Here is a 15,625-nt window from a genome sequence, read left to right on the forward strand (position 1 = left end):
AGTAGCCCCCTCTCGCTGCAACTAGAGAAAGCCCGCGAGCAGCAATGAAGACCCAACGCAGCCAAATAAATAAATAAATATTTTTTAAATGACATTTTAATAGGTTGGAGGACTATGAAAGTGCTTATGATACCTAGTTTGTAATTCATAGATACATATTCATAAGCTCATAGTTCATAGATATACATACATGTGTGCATACATATATCATATGATATGTGGGCAGGGAATGTTGCCTGCCCTTCCAGTAAACAAAAAATGTTGCCCACCATTCTGGTTCTACGAGGATCAAGCCATCAGCAACTGCAGAAGCCCAAGGAAGGTGTGCCCTGAGGAGAATTCAGGATGGAGAAAAACAGAAAGCATTCTGTGCTTTGAATACTGGCCCTAGATCATTAAGGTGCATAACTAAGGAATAATTTCAATGAGCCCAGACTCTTGCACCTTCCCATAGGCAGAAAAGCACTAAAATCATTAACTTGAGATGTCTACTCTTTGTGATTAGCAGTCATCTTTTGAAGTTCGACTACATTTTTTTTTTCCCCAGCAAAACACTCATATATATCCTGGCTTCTCCATTATCTCTTCAGAGCAGTTCCTCAGAGCTAGCTCAGAGGCTGTCTCCCAGGCTATATCCTCAGTAAAATCCCCCAATAAGACTTAACTCACAACTTTTACGTTGTGTATTTTTCTTCAGTCGACAGATACATATTTGTATATATATAAATTATATATAATATATATCTGCATTATATATGATATATAATCATACAGATCATGATATAATATAGATCATGGCTACCTTAAACAGACAAAAAACAAACCAAAATAAAATTTACAAATGGTAACAAGGGGTGGTTTTTTCTTCTACATTTCTGGTGTCTTCTAAATTTGCTGTGATGAACATGAATTGCATTTATAATGGAACAGATAAACTTTTGTATAATTATATTTTAAATTGATTTAAAAAAACAACTCAAGTAACCCTGGTGCAAGTATTAACAGCTATTTTTCTTAATGGCTTTAACCAACCTGTTGGGTAAAGGAGACCCTCCGGAATCAGAAACTACAGTAGGCTCACAATCAAAGTAGGGGAGCAACGCTGTTATTTCTAAAGCCCAACAGAAATGCCCACCAGAGAGGAAACCTCTCGGTGCCCTGGGGGGTGGACAGCAGGGATGACCATGTTCCCCTGATGGGACTCTGAAGGGCTGGCCCTCAGGGCACTCGTGGAGTAGAAGAATGTTCAGAGCAGAGAAGCAGGAGAGAGCCATCGGGAAGTGCTCAGGGTTTGGCAGGGGAGTGGTGATAAAAAAAAAGCTGAAAAGTGATTTTAAAAAAGCTGAAAAGGAGCTTAGGACCAAAGGGCAAACAGCACCCACGTCACGCTGAGCATCTGGACACGCCACACTGCCTCTCCACGCCCGTGACCTCCACCCCATTTAAATCACATGCTGTCACCCCTGCCTGGCCTTTCCCCTCCCCTCTCACCTGCCTCCTGTCCATTCCACACATGGCTCTCAGGACGATCTTCCAAACGCACCGTTTTGATCATGATTTGGACTTACACATTTTCCACAGTGACCTTTACCGGCAAACTAACTTTCAAGAACCTGTAATAGGCTTCAGGCCTCCTCTTGGTCACTGACCTATCTGAGCCTTTGTTTCTTGCCCTGGAAAATGCTGATTATCACATCTATCTCACAGAGACCCTAGAAGGACTACAAAAGATAATACCTTATCTTAGGCTTTCTAACACAAGGGCTCTGGGAGCTAAGATGATTGGAAATGGCTGAATGTGAGTGAAACAGGGGTGGGACACGGAGGGACTCACCTCCGTCCACTGCAACACAACAGGATCTGATTTTGAGGAGGTCTGAGACTGAGCAATACAGAGGACCCCTCACTGTTAAGGTACTTCAGAGGCCAATGGGTCCTTCAAATGCACACAACATGTGAAAGATGTTGGCTCAGGTACCCGTCCTGGTCCTGTGAATGGCGGCCTGGCCAGCAGGGACACAGGATCAGTTCCACTCAAGCTAGATGACTCAGGCTTGGGTCCATTTTCCCCAGATGCTCTTAGAAATGGTAGGCACTTGGGACTTTCACAATTTTTTTTCTCTAGCATTTACTGTATTTCATCAAATCCAAGATACATCAACTCTAAGATATATTATTCTGTGCACACCAAGGTTTTTCTAGAAGACACCCTGAAATGTTATAAGAAGCTTTCTGATTTCAGAGGTTTTAAAATGTGGGGAAAATAGGCATCCTCAGACTGATGAAATATGTAATGTGTAACATGTATGTATGATGTAATATGAAAGATGTAATATGGTTATGTACATGCCTGACCATAGCCAGGAGAAGTTTCTTTCTTTTTTGCCCAGCCTGTCTCATCTTTCTATTCACTATGGCACCTGAGACTGGGCCCTACATGGAGTACTTGTTGCAATGATGACAATAAAGATTGTAACTAATGTTTATGGACCACTTTCCATGCAATGCTACAACTTCATATGAATTAACCCTCAAAATAACTTGTATTGGTTGTTTTGGTGAGTACTATTTTTACTCCCACTGTGCAGGTAAGAGTACTGAGGCTTAGAGGGATAGAGGGATTAAATAACTCAACAGAGTTAGGAAAGGGAACTGCTAGGATTATAAACCCAAGTCTGCCTAAGGATCGATCTAGACTGTCTAAACCACTGTGCCACATTGTCCTGAAGGATGGTCAGGCAAGAAGGTGTGAAAACCAGGTCAGAATTAAAGAGAAGAATGGTCAAGAGTTTTGGAGATGAGGGGACTTTAAGATCGGGGTTATAGATTTTAGGAGAAGAGTTACTTATAATCTTCAATTTGAAGTCTTCTGACTGACTTTCCCATTCCTATAATTTGGGGGGTAGGCATTATGCTTCAGGAGTCTGAATTTTATTTGGCCCAATGAACTCAACGTGAGAACACTATTTTCTTCCTTAAGATTCAGAATCCAGGCACCTTGTTGCACCGATTTTTTTCACACTATAAACCATATTTTAAAAATACATTTGATATGGACTTCCCTGGTGGCGCAGTGGTTGGGAGTCCCCCTGCCGATGCAGGGGACGCGGGTTCGTGCCCCGGTCCGGGAAGATCCCATATGCCGCGGAGCGGCTGGGCCCGTGAGCCATGGCCGCTGAGCCTGCGCGTCCGGAGCCTGTGCTCCGCAACGGGAGAGGCCACAACAGTGAGAGGCCCGCGTACCGCGAAAAATAAAAACTAAAGAAAATACATTTGATAACAAGCATTTGATTTAACATATTTCCCCCAAGTTGACTTTGAATAGTCTATACATTTCCCCTTCACTTTTCTATCACAGACACAAAAAATAAATACAGAACTCTCCAGAGCCGCTCACCTTCACTTTCTTATTCCTTCATGATGTTCCCTAATGAACTGGGACCCAAACCTGTCTTTCTGCTGGAGCTCCTGCATCCACATTTTATAACTGGATGTGTAAGGGAGGTGGAGGAGGCTGCAAGAATGCTGATTGCTGCGGGGAATAAAAATAAGGGGCATTTTCCAGCTCCAAAGATCAGAACTCAAACTGCTCTTTCTCCCAAGAATTAAAGCAGCAAAACGTAAAAACATCTCAACACAAGAAAATGTGGTCATGGCGTCAAGGCACTGCATTCCAGAAGCAAAGATTGCCCTTTACCTAGTGGATCTGTCACTGTACCATCCAGTACACGGGGTCACCAACTTTCAGGCTTCCAATTTTTTCCACCGAATAGTAGATCCCAAAAAGTGGGGATGACTGGTAAATGGGCTTCTCGGAAGGATCACACAGGCGGTAGCTGAAAGAAGCAAAAATTCACCCTTAGGCACACAGAGGAAATAACCTAAGTGCTCGCAGTGGAATTCAAGCGTTCATTCTCAGGTTCTCTATAAATAAACAGCAAGCCTTTTCTAAAATGTGGACAGAGAAGTCTTGGCAATTAGTCAAACTGTAAATAATCCTGGTTTTTCTAGAAGTATCCTGAGAGTCTGAACAGTTTTTCTATGGCTTCGTTTTGAGCCCAAAAGAAGAAACTTGTACGTGTTACTTAAAATAAATACTTTGTTTGCATGTGTACTTCCAGCTTCACAACTCATGGAAATAAATGCCTGTACAATCTCAAAATGGACCTGCCCTGAACTCCAGGCTTCCTCAACAATTCTCATATTCTTGACATTGATTCTATCAAATAAATGTGAGTTGCAACAAAAATAAAATGACTCGAGGTCTTAATTTGGAAATACACATGTAAAGGTTATTAAAAATTGATGTGAGAGGGCTTCCCTGGTGGCGCAGTTGTTGAGAGTCCGCCTGCCGATGCAGGGGACACGGGTTCGTGCCCCGGTCCGGGAGGATCCCACATGCCGCGGAGCGGCTGGGCCCGTGAGCCATGGCCGCTGAGCCTGTGCGTCCGGAGCCTGTGTTCCGTAACGGGAGAGGCTACAACAGTGAGAGGCCCGCATACCGAAAGAAAAAAAAAAATTGATGTGAGAGAGACGATAATTTCAAAATGTAGGATTATACAATTAAAAATTTGTCCAAAGCACTCGAAGATCCATCTAGAAAAAAAAGAGAAAGCCACAAGTACTCACGTACATTAAACAACAGACACAAAACAAGCAGAGAGCAGAGAGGTGCCCAGACAGAGCACCTACAGCCACAAGCGGTTCAAAGGATGGGGATAATATAGAAATACACTGGACACGTGGATGTTCTACCTTTTCAGGGTTTCCAGAGGCTCCTTCCTGCTGATCACTCCGGTATCTGGGTCCACTGTGGTCATAATGCACCTGTCACACAATAACAAAGGGTTAGGGGACAGTTAAGAACCGATGAGTGTGCCACGCGCCAGAGAGTCCTTACCTGGGACAAGCCAAAACCTTTTTCATTTCTACGTCGCCAATGAAGAGCTCACCCCAGGTGTCCTAGGAGAAAAGAAAAAGGTATTTTTTGAATTAAGGCTTCATCAGTCTTTATAGCAGTTTATTCTTTGGCTGGTCCTATGAAGCTAGCAGAAGAAAGCAGTGCAAGAGGATGCCACGAAGTATTCCCCCAAAAGGACTCAAATGGAGGCAGTGTGTTGGTGAGTCCGGGATCCAGCTCTTGACTTGGTCTCAGAAGCCTGCCCCTTTCAGCACAGCAAAACTAGATCTTCTCTAGGGGGTAGATTGCCATGAGGACCGTAAACAACTCCAGGTCAAGTTCATGATAGATAATGAGAAGCGGAAAACTTGCAAGACTGCCCACTCTTTCCTTTTGCTAAGCTACAATGGAAGCCAAGTTACGATCCCATGGTTCTTTGATGAGTGAGACATGACCCAAGAAAAGTCAGTTCTGAGTTTCATCCATCCAACACCTCCACCTCCGCAGAGCGGCAGCCTGTCCCCTGCTCTGGCCAGTCACGGCCGCCAGCCCTGCTTTGCTTTCCCACCCTTGAACCGTGGTAGATCCTGCCAACGTCTGCCTCAGGGCTTCCATCAAACCTCAGGACTTTGAGGGAGGTACTGTTTTGGTCCCATTTTTACACAAAGATAAGGAGGCAAAGAGAGATTGAAAAGTTTTCTCAGGGTTGCAGCAGTTAGGTTTGAAAAACCTTTCTGATTCTGAAGCAGGACTTTTAATCACCCAGCTTCTAACTATACCCATCTATATATCTATCTACACACACACATACATACATATATACACACATATATGGAGGTTATACAGATTACATTATATATACATATACACATTCATATACACACACATATACACATATATATATGAGGAGGGTATGTTACAGCTCTCTCTTGCTAACAGGAAAGCCATCTATCTGCAAAGCTTGAATTTCACAGGACAATCCTTTGTCCAGGCCGCCAGAGGAGAGGCGGGAGGCATCGGGCTTCACTGGGGCTTCACTCCAGGCTCCATAAACCAACAGTACTTATAACTAGATGCAAAAAAAAAAAAAAATGACCCTTGAAAAATTGTTTCCTGATCTCAACCCAAGGGAGGTTTTCGGAGACCATGGGTCTAACGGATTTGGTGAGAAATCAGCCTCCACGTGAGGCAATGAGGCATCTATTCCTCTCACCCACTGGGCTCACTCCCCCAAGGACAGGAGAGGAGAGCAGTCTGTCCCTGCAGGAAGCAGGGCAGAGCAGGGGGTGGGGCCTCTCATGTAACATTTCCCCCTCCCCACGGATGACCAGGCTCCAATCATGCTAGGGTCCTCTTTCAGGGATACACTAACCCCCCAGGGCCTATAGGGGTGATTCAGCAAAGGCACAAAAGGAAGTCCAGTACCTAACTGGGTCTTCCCAACTCAGAAATCTCCTGCGGGATATGACTGAAGTAAGGAGGTCTCTGTGAACGCCCTGGGTTCCCAACCATCATTTATGAAACTGTTTCTGTGCGGAAATAAACTCTGCGTTCCAAACAACCCGTTAGGGGGGAACTGTGTAACCCTTGTAAAAGGCAAACCCACATAACGTAAAATGGAATCTCTATAGCCTAGCCAGGACTTTTTACAAGCAATGTTCAAACGCAAAACTGCAAGGCAGCCATAGTGCCTAGCTAACTTCCTGGAGGAAGGTGGAATATGACCAAGTAATAACAGCTCCTGCCTCGGGAAGTGATGGGCCTTGTGGTACCCTGGCCCGGAAGCGGCTAAAAAGGCTGGACGCACTTGGCCACACGAGGGCACTGCGGCCACAGTAACGTGAGCCCATCAGGCAGCCTGGGCCGAACCACGCCCCAACTCAGCTTTCCAAGTAGCTCTCCACCCCCGCCAACGTTCAATTTCTTTTTACAAGTGCTGAGCAATCGCATATTTCAAAACAACGTTATCTGTGGAAGGTCGGCCTCGTGACTGTGATATAAAGCAGGAAGTCTGAAAAGTTCAGTTAGGTTTCCTAGTTTAACAAGACATTTAATCTGCTCTTAACGCTATTACAAAACTGAAGTACCCAGTTTAGAATAACAAATTACCCGTTTTCATATGAATTGTATGAAGTCCCCCAAATGCCAGTTCTAATTACCTCCTAAAATATTAATCAGTTTATATGATAACATCATCCATCCTGATCTGATTGTCAGCATTTTGGTGTACAGCCTTTAGTTGCAGTAAAAAAAAAATTCACTAAGCAAATTAAGTTAAATGAAATTATTAATTATGTTATTAGAGAAAATAATAATGCATTTTAAATTGTAGAAAATTTAAATTAAAGAATATAGGAAATTAAATTTTCCATTACATTCTACTAGACGCCCGAGGTGTCTTCCCTAAGCACAGAAACAGCTCCAAGAGCTTACAGCTCCCCCTGCTGGTAGGCAGCCTCTCTGCAGCCTGGCAAAATCCAGGCCATTTAGAGCGAACACAGAAAAAACCATGGAGTTTTTGAGATGGAAGAAGAAAGGAAAGGAAGAAAGAAAGCAGGGAGAAAGGGGAAAGTACTATACATAAAGGGCTCAGCTCTGTGGAAGAATCCTGAGAATTTACTATTAATTTGCAGGCATTTTGTAAACACTAAATTAAGACTACATGGTTTCCTATCACAAGAAGCATCCAGAGAAAGACATAAAAGAAGGGTTTGGAGTCATTGCTGAGGAACACACAGAACAGCACAGGGGAGGATGTCTGTTTATTGGAGACCTTTATTGGAGTGCATATGGGCATGTGCCCAGCAAAAGCTAAAGGTGCGCCAGGAGATGAATCTCTCTCTCTCTCTCTCCATATGGCTATACACACACAGCTATAAACATATATTTAGAGAGAGGGAATAGCTATATAGAGAGAATAGTTATCCATCATTCTCCATATATGTTATGGTTCTCTCTATATATGTTCTATGATTATATACATATATACTTGTGGCTATACATACACATGTATACATGGATATATACATATATTTGTAGAGAGGAAATAGATATATATCTATATATTCCATATTTTTCTATGGATATATATATATATATATATATATATATATATATAGAGAGAGAGAGAGAGAGAGAGAGAGAGAGAGAGAGAGAGAAAGGAGAGTGCCAGGTGAGAATGTAGGCCCAGGTAAGCTCTTGAATAACCAACTAACCATAGACAGACAAAACATTTGAAAGTAAGAAGGAAAGACAGAGGGCAAAAGCCTGAGTGGGTCTGCTGTTTCGTGGTCTACAAAGGAATTCTCCTGAGGAGCACAGATCAGATCAGCAGTTCTAATCAGACCAACAGCTACAGAGCCTTTGGGCACCTATACCCCAGGTCCTGCCCGCCTACTACCACCTGAGCCCTTCCCCTCCCAAATCTCAGATACATGATCGGTGCTTTCCTTCCGCTGCTCCTGATTCTTTAATGGCTACTCATCAGTTCATTATACTGTGTCATACATACAATTGTTAGAAGAAGTTTTAGGCTATGTTGGGATAATTCGAAGGAATGAATAAGTAAATAAACAAAATTTTTGTCTAGAAATCTTTAAGTAATTTTCTGGCTTGGTATCAATGACTGGACAAGATTACCATAGGCTCAGAAAGTCATCTACTAGAGGCTGGCTATATGCATGCAGACTTACTGTTTGGGTATTAGAAAGGAGGGTGTGAATCTCCATTTATTAACGCTGAATAATGTTCAAGATGTTGCCGGGTGAAAAAAGCACACCTAGATATATATACTACATGTAGGATGATTCCATCTATGTAAAACAAATCTGTTTCAATACCTGTGTGTATATATTTATAGCAATATATTTGGAAGGCTTCTCAAGTTTAAATAGTATTATTTGCTTTTTATAATAAATTTTTCTTTTATTTTTTCGTTTTACTTTTTATACGAAGCATTATAATCCCAACGACACATTTAAAAACATCATTTTAGTCTAGAAAGTTTCTCAGATTCTTTCTGACAACAAATACATGGTGTCTTATCCAACACCAATTCTGCAATTCTTTGACACACACTGCTGTCCAACAATTTAACTCAATTTTGATACTAACTGCTCTGAGTTAGCACAGACCCCATGGGTTCAGGGCTCAGTCCCACAAGACTGCCCCACTTCAGACGCCAGCTGCAAGTCCCAAGTCTCCCGTACTTCTGACCAACCAGCTATAAATCAAGGGTTCCCATGACCCCCTCTGAGGCTCCATATTTTGCTGGAAGAGCTCACAGAATTCAGGAAAGTGCTTTACTATTACCAGTTTATTATAAAGAATACAATTCAGGAACAGTCAAATGGAAGACATGCACAGGGCAACGTATGGGGGAAGAGCACAGGCAGAGCTTCTGTGCCGTCCCCAAATGCACCACCCTCCCAGCACCCTAATGTGTCACCAATCAGTGAGCTCTCCAAACCCCATCGTTTAGGTGTTTTATGGTGGTTTCATTACTTAGGCATGATTGATTAAATCATTAAACTCAACCTCCAGCCCCTCTCGCCTCCCTGGAAGTCTGGGATGGGACTGAAAGTTCCACACTGTAATCATGTCTTGGTCTTCTGGTGACCAAGCTCCCTCCTGAAGCTATCTACCTGCCTCACCCATCCTGACATTCACCTCATTACCATAAACTTAGGTGTGATTGAAAGGGGCTTGTTATTAACAAAAAATGTTCCTGTCACCCTTGTCAGTCAGGAAATTCCAAGGGTTTTAGGAGCTGTGCCAGGAACAGGGGCCAAAGACCGAATAGATATTTCCCATTACACCGCACAGTTAAGCTATCTCAAACCAAAATCTGTTTCTCTATTTTTAAGGTACACAAGCAAAATGATATTCTTTAATGTCCTGTTCGAATCTCCCTATAAAGAAACCCCATGGCATTCTTCCTACAACGAGACCCCTATACACACACATACTTTGCACTGAGTGCTCCTTTCTCTGGGCTCTAGAGAAACATAACATGGTTATGTTTCCAGTACCACAACCCTTCTCCTACTGAGTCCTACATCCTGCTTCGTCCTGAGACCCTTGCAGGCAGACACAGTGAGGTCACTTTGGTAATCTTAGCATCCATCCTAGAGATTAGCACCCAGGAAGCCCTCAATAAATGTTTGTTACCAACAGGAATGTTCCAGAATCTTGGTTATGATATGAACTTGCAAGAAATGTTTCCTTAGCTGAAGTAAAACTCCACCTCATGGTCAAACTTCCTTCACAGACTGAATAACACTGGATGCCATACACTGAGAATTACCAACTTACATGAGACGTGACTTTTCATTTACCAGATAAGTAAAGATTATAGGCATCAATGCTGGCAGGAGTACAAGAAAAAGGGCATACTTCCACTGAGCTTGTGGGAATATAGATTGGTGCAGGGCTTCTGCAAAGCAATTTAGCAATGTATACGGAGCGCCTTTAAAGTGCTGATTCAGCATTTCTGAAGAGTAAATTTAGAAATGTAGACAAAGACTGATTTACAGAGCTGTTCATTATTCATGTAAGGGGAAATGGAAAATAGCCTAAATGCCTGATTATACAGGAATGGCTAAATAAGTTATTGCATAGTTCTGTGATGAACTAATATGGAACTATGAAAACTATGCTGATGAGGAATTTGTAAAGATAGAGATGTGTTTGCCATATACCATTAAGTGAAAATGGTGGGATTCAAAATTATCTATACAATATCATACAAACAATATTGGAAACACAATAAAATGTTATTGCTGGCTACTTTTTGACAGTAGGAGGGTGAGGGATTTTTATTCCTTTAAATTTTTCTGTATTTTTCTAACTGTATACAGAGGATGTGGTACTATAAAAAATTACTTTTATAATCAGAAAAAAATTAACTGTATCTTAAAAAGATTCTTGAATTAAATCATTAAGAAGCTTTCTACTTCTCTGCAGCCCTGGTTCCAGATGCCCTCAAGGCTTTCTCCTGACCCCGTGTTTGAGCAACCCTGTGCAAAGAAGTAAATCACTTCATCCTCACATCCTACAGAATTACGGGAGATACATTTCTGTTAACCTAAATGCATAACAAATGTTCCAGGAGGAATTTGCTCTTTGGAGGCACTTGGACTTGAAAAATCCAGGCAGAAGGGAAGGACGTCCCAAAGCTGCGTAAAGCCAGTAAAGCTGGCTTCTGTTCCCTGGAGGGGTCACCTACTTTTCCGAACACCAGTAACAGGCAACAAAAAAGGAAAGAAGAGACCTTGAGATGTGGCTCTTCCTGTCTCTCTGATGCGTATTCACGGAGGGATAGTTTGCGGGGCTGATGTGACTGCTCGTGTCCCATCCACACACCAGGCTCCTCTCAGGGTGGTTAGAGTCCTGAGGATTCCAGTGTTTCGTGGACAGTAAGAGATCCTAGTCTCCCCTTGGGGTTCAGCTTCTGACTGAGATGCTGGGGGTCCCACACCCACCAATAGCAGAGTCTGGGAGAGGCAGCCACCAGCCCCGATTCCCAAAGGCAGCAGCCTGGGCTGCTCTTCAGCATCTGGGTCCAGGTGTGTGAATCACAGCCTTCCGGAGGACACAGAGGGAAAGGGTTGGGCATATGGGGGGGGGGGTCCATCCGATGACTCCTACCCGCCTCTACAATACCTTCTCTGCTTCAACATCTGTATTTGATGGGCTCATCTCTAGGGGTGTTTTGTAAAGCAAATGGCCAGTCCTTGCTCGTGATGTTCAGATGTGTATGTCTGTGTGATCATACCTGCTCAAAGGGAATACCCATGTACTATTGTCATCGAAGGCTTTTATTTCCTCCTTGATCTGAAAAATAACATACTTAGAGGTGGGTAAGATATGATGAACAAAATTCAATGGTCAAATCCCTGCCCCTTGTTGAATTCAGTTCAACAAGATCTTACATACTCAAGGGCTTGTGCATTCAGGACCAAGGATGAACCAGAAAAAGCACAGTGAGGCAAGTCTTGAGAATAGACCTCGTGCAATTGTTAGGAAGATTAAAATGTGCTTGTTAACTTACTTTTTTTTAAAAGTTGGAATATAGTATGTGCAACACTAGTGTTTGTTTTAAAAAATGCCAACTAACATATATCCAGGAAAACTCTAATTAGAAAAGACACATGAACCCCAGTGTTCATAGCAGCACTATTCACAGTAGCCAAGACATGGAAACAGCCTAAGTGTCCATTGACAGATGAATGGATAAAGAAGATGTGATACATATATGCAATGGAATATTACTCAGCCATGAAAACAAATGAAATAATGCCATCTGCAACAACATGAATGGACCTAGAGATTTTCATACTTAAGTGAAGTAGTCAGACAGGGAAAGACAAATATCATAGGATATCACTTAAATGTGGAATCTAAAATATGATACAAATGGACTTATTTACAAAACAGAAATAAACTCACAGACATAGAAAACAAACTCATGATTACCAAAGGGGAAAGGGAGGGGGGGATAAATGAGGAATTTGGGATTAACAGATACACACCACTATGTATAAAATAGATGAACAGCAAGGTCCTACTGTAGAGCACAGGGGACTATATTCAATATGTTATAATAAACTATAATGGAAAAGAACATGAAAAGGAATATATATATATACATATATATGTGTATAACTGAATCACTTTGCTGTACACCAGAAACTAACACAACATTGTAAATCAATTATACTTCAATAAAAAAAGCCAACATGGGTTTCCCTAGTGGCGCAGTGGTTGAGAGTCCGCCTGCCGATGCAGGGGACACGGGTTCGTGCCCCGGTCCGGGAAGATCCCGCATGCCGCGGAGCAGCTGGGCCCGTGAGCCATGGCCGCTGAGCCTGCGCGTCCAGAGCCTGTGCTCCGCAACGGGAGAGGCCACAACAGTGAGAGGCCCGCGTACGGCAAAAAAAAAAAAAAAAAAAAAAAAAAAAGCCAACAAAAGAGGTCATGTCAGAGAGGGGGTCTGAGAGATCTTTGCGGTAAAGTGCCTTTTTGACCACACACACACACACACACACACACACACACACACACACACACACACACACACATTAACAGAGAGAAGAAAAAGGCAACAGGAATTGTACAGCTCTAGGGCTGCAAAGAACCTTTAAAATCCTTTAGTAAAACTTGCCCACTTTAAGATCAGAAAATGATGTTCAAGGAGGTTAAGGTCAAGCTCACAGAGACAGAAGGACCATGTGGCCCTCCTGGACTCCAGCCAGGAGTCAGACATATCTGATTATCACCTTGCTCCCAAGGAAAACCCCAGGCCAGAGGGTCTGTGCCCTGGCTCAAGCCAGAGTCACCAGGGGGCTTTAAAAAGCTCCTCTGCCCAGACTGCAACTGGGACCCGGGATGGGGATTGTTCCAGTGTGGGAACCACAGCCCAAGCTGATCTCTATGCATTCCCTCCCACTCTAAGTCCACTTGTCTTCCTGCCGCGGGCTTTCAGGGGTGTTTTATTTACTGCGTGGATGCAGTGATGGAAAGGGCTCTGTGAGGCTGTACAGAAAGAAGCCCAAAGAAGCGTCCTCCAGTTTGTCCTTTATATGAGAGGGGCCGAAGTTCTCTAGGGTTTGGCTTCACATGCTTCTGTTCTCTCTTTCTCAGCCCCTAAAAGTCTCTGTGGCAAATATTTCGAGTTACTGAGATGGAAACAAAAAAAGCAAATGTATAAGGAGATCTCCTTAAGTAAAGGCATTAACTCCGTTGGCAAATTCTTCAGGAATGTGACTGTATTACTGCTCCCTCCACCCAGGACTCCTGTCTCCCATGTGCTCATCATGTTAGCTTTTCGAAATCAGGACTAATTTACCTGAGGTCCTTGCTTGAGGCTCCTATCAAAGTGGGGATGTCAGAAAAGCTCCCCAGATGAAAACGGGACCCCTTACTTGAAAGGCATGCCATAAAGGGATGGGGGGAGCCCCTGCAGTCCACCACATGCGTACAACACCGAGAGTAAACCCTAAGGTCAGCTATGGACTTTGGGTGACTATGATGTCAGTATAGGTCCATCCTTGGTAAAAAAAAAAAAAAAAAGTATCTCTCTAGTGAGTGATGTTGATAATGGGGGAGGCTACACGTGTGAGGGCAGGGTGTATATGGGAAATGGTCAACTAGAGATAAGAAGGATTGGTCACTTTTATTACTTTCAAACTTGATTGCTCTACATTCCCAGAGTTCAAACACACTACACTAGACCAAAGGAAGCCGCTTTTTAAAATCTGTTTAATATTCCGAGTTACACAGTAAAAGTACAAAGTGCTTTGGGTCACAAAGAGTAACTGTTGCACAGTGCATCCTCCTATCACTCTCTGATTCTGCAATAGATAATGGCCTGAATTTTTGTACCATGCTTAGGTTTGCTATATTTTTTATTATTAGTTGGTCTATGAAATATTTATCTGCATTAACATTTTACATTAATATTTAACAGAGTCCCACTGATTGGAAGGGTTATAGTTGTGTGATGGTGCCACGTAGACAGGTTAACTCATCAGGCCCTTAACCCTTTGTCTGCTTTAGTTAAGGGAGAATAAATCAGCAACATTAGCATCATTTTATAGTAAAGATTTTTTAATGTGCATTTCCAGAGGACTCTTCTATTCAAATAAGAGTATTCTACCTTATGTACTATTTCTGTAAGCCCATCCGTCACAATGCGGGACCAAAACAACAAACAGACTTGGGGGCACAAGGTCCCATAACATTAAAAAAAAAAAAAAAGACTCCACCCACTCAAATTGCCTCAGAGAATACGGTTAGGTTTACATCAGCCTTAGGTTCAGTTTAACAAGTTAGAGGTGAGCAAAAATTCTTAGTTGACAAGTTACAGAAAAGCAAAAATTCTTTAACTGGGAATGGATTATCTTTTCTTCTTATTCCTCTGGTTCAAGATCTTAAACTAAAATTATTATCTTCTGTGGAGACAAATCAAGAACAATTGTATTCCCTAAAAGAAAGTTTCTCAGAAAAGAATGGGCCAGTTACAGGAGTCCTGTGCAAGAATATTTGCTTCCTGGACTAATTCCTAATCAGTCTTTAGTAACTTGCATTATTAACACTGAGTCTAATTTCATTCGGTGTTTAACAAGTGTCTGATGACTCCATACTTCTGTACCCTCTGTTCATCAGCATGGGAAAGGAGAACAGGGGAGAAATAGCTGGGTTTACTGGGAATTTTGCTAATGAGGCTTGAGCCTCAAGCCCCAGACCTTTTCGAGACCCTGCACTTCATTTCGGTTTTGATATTTTCTTTTCTTAAAAAGCACCGTCAAATTTTATCCGCTTCAGGTCACACCAAATCTAGATTATTCCTGGGGAGAAATCAAGTCTCTTCTCTCAAGGAGCTGATGGTCTGAGAATGTTCTTTTTCTCCCACCCCCTCCGTAACCCTTGCCCCCTCACCTCTCCTAAATCAGTGCTTCCTCAGGCACTGTTTGCACAAGATTCACCTGGGATGGTGCTGCCGACACAGTCACAGGCATATCACGATTCTGATGCAGGTTTCAGGTAAGTCCTGCTAATATCCCTCTGGGGATGAAGCATGGCACTGATATTTCTGCCTCAGTTTCCCTAAATTTCCATGCACTTTCTAGAGAGTGGCCAGAGTCACAGTGTGCAAATCATAATACCATGCAATTCGGCAATATTTCTTGGATGAATGCAAACAATAATTAGTTCCTCATTCAA

The 15,625-nt window shown here is 42.6% G+C and overlaps 1 protein-coding gene across 1 annotated transcript in view; it reads right to left on the bottom strand.

Annotated features, from left to right (window-relative positions):
* Positions 1–15,625, bottom strand: part of LOC137220096 (mitochondrial amidoxime reducing component 2) — a 34,710-nt gene that overhangs the window by 1,892 nt on the left and 17,193 nt on the right. Inside the window, exons 5-7 of the mRNA XM_067729710.1 lie at positions 4,901–4,962; positions 4,756–4,827; positions 3,698–3,836 (exon numbers count right to left, since the gene is read on the bottom strand). Of these exons, the coding sequence (XP_067585811.1) occupies positions 3,710–3,836; positions 4,756–4,827; positions 4,901–4,962 (261 nt within the window). The 3' untranslated portion in view covers positions 3,698–3,709. The remainder of the gene's footprint in view (positions 1–3,697; positions 3,837–4,755; positions 4,828–4,900; positions 4,963–15,625) is intronic.

This window comes from Pseudorca crassidens, chromosome 2 (genome assembly GCF_039906515.1).
Source record: "Pseudorca crassidens isolate mPseCra1 chromosome 2, mPseCra1.hap1, whole genome shotgun sequence".
NCBI classification, from domain to species: domain Eukaryota; kingdom Metazoa; phylum Chordata; class Mammalia; order Artiodactyla; family Delphinidae; genus Pseudorca; species Pseudorca crassidens.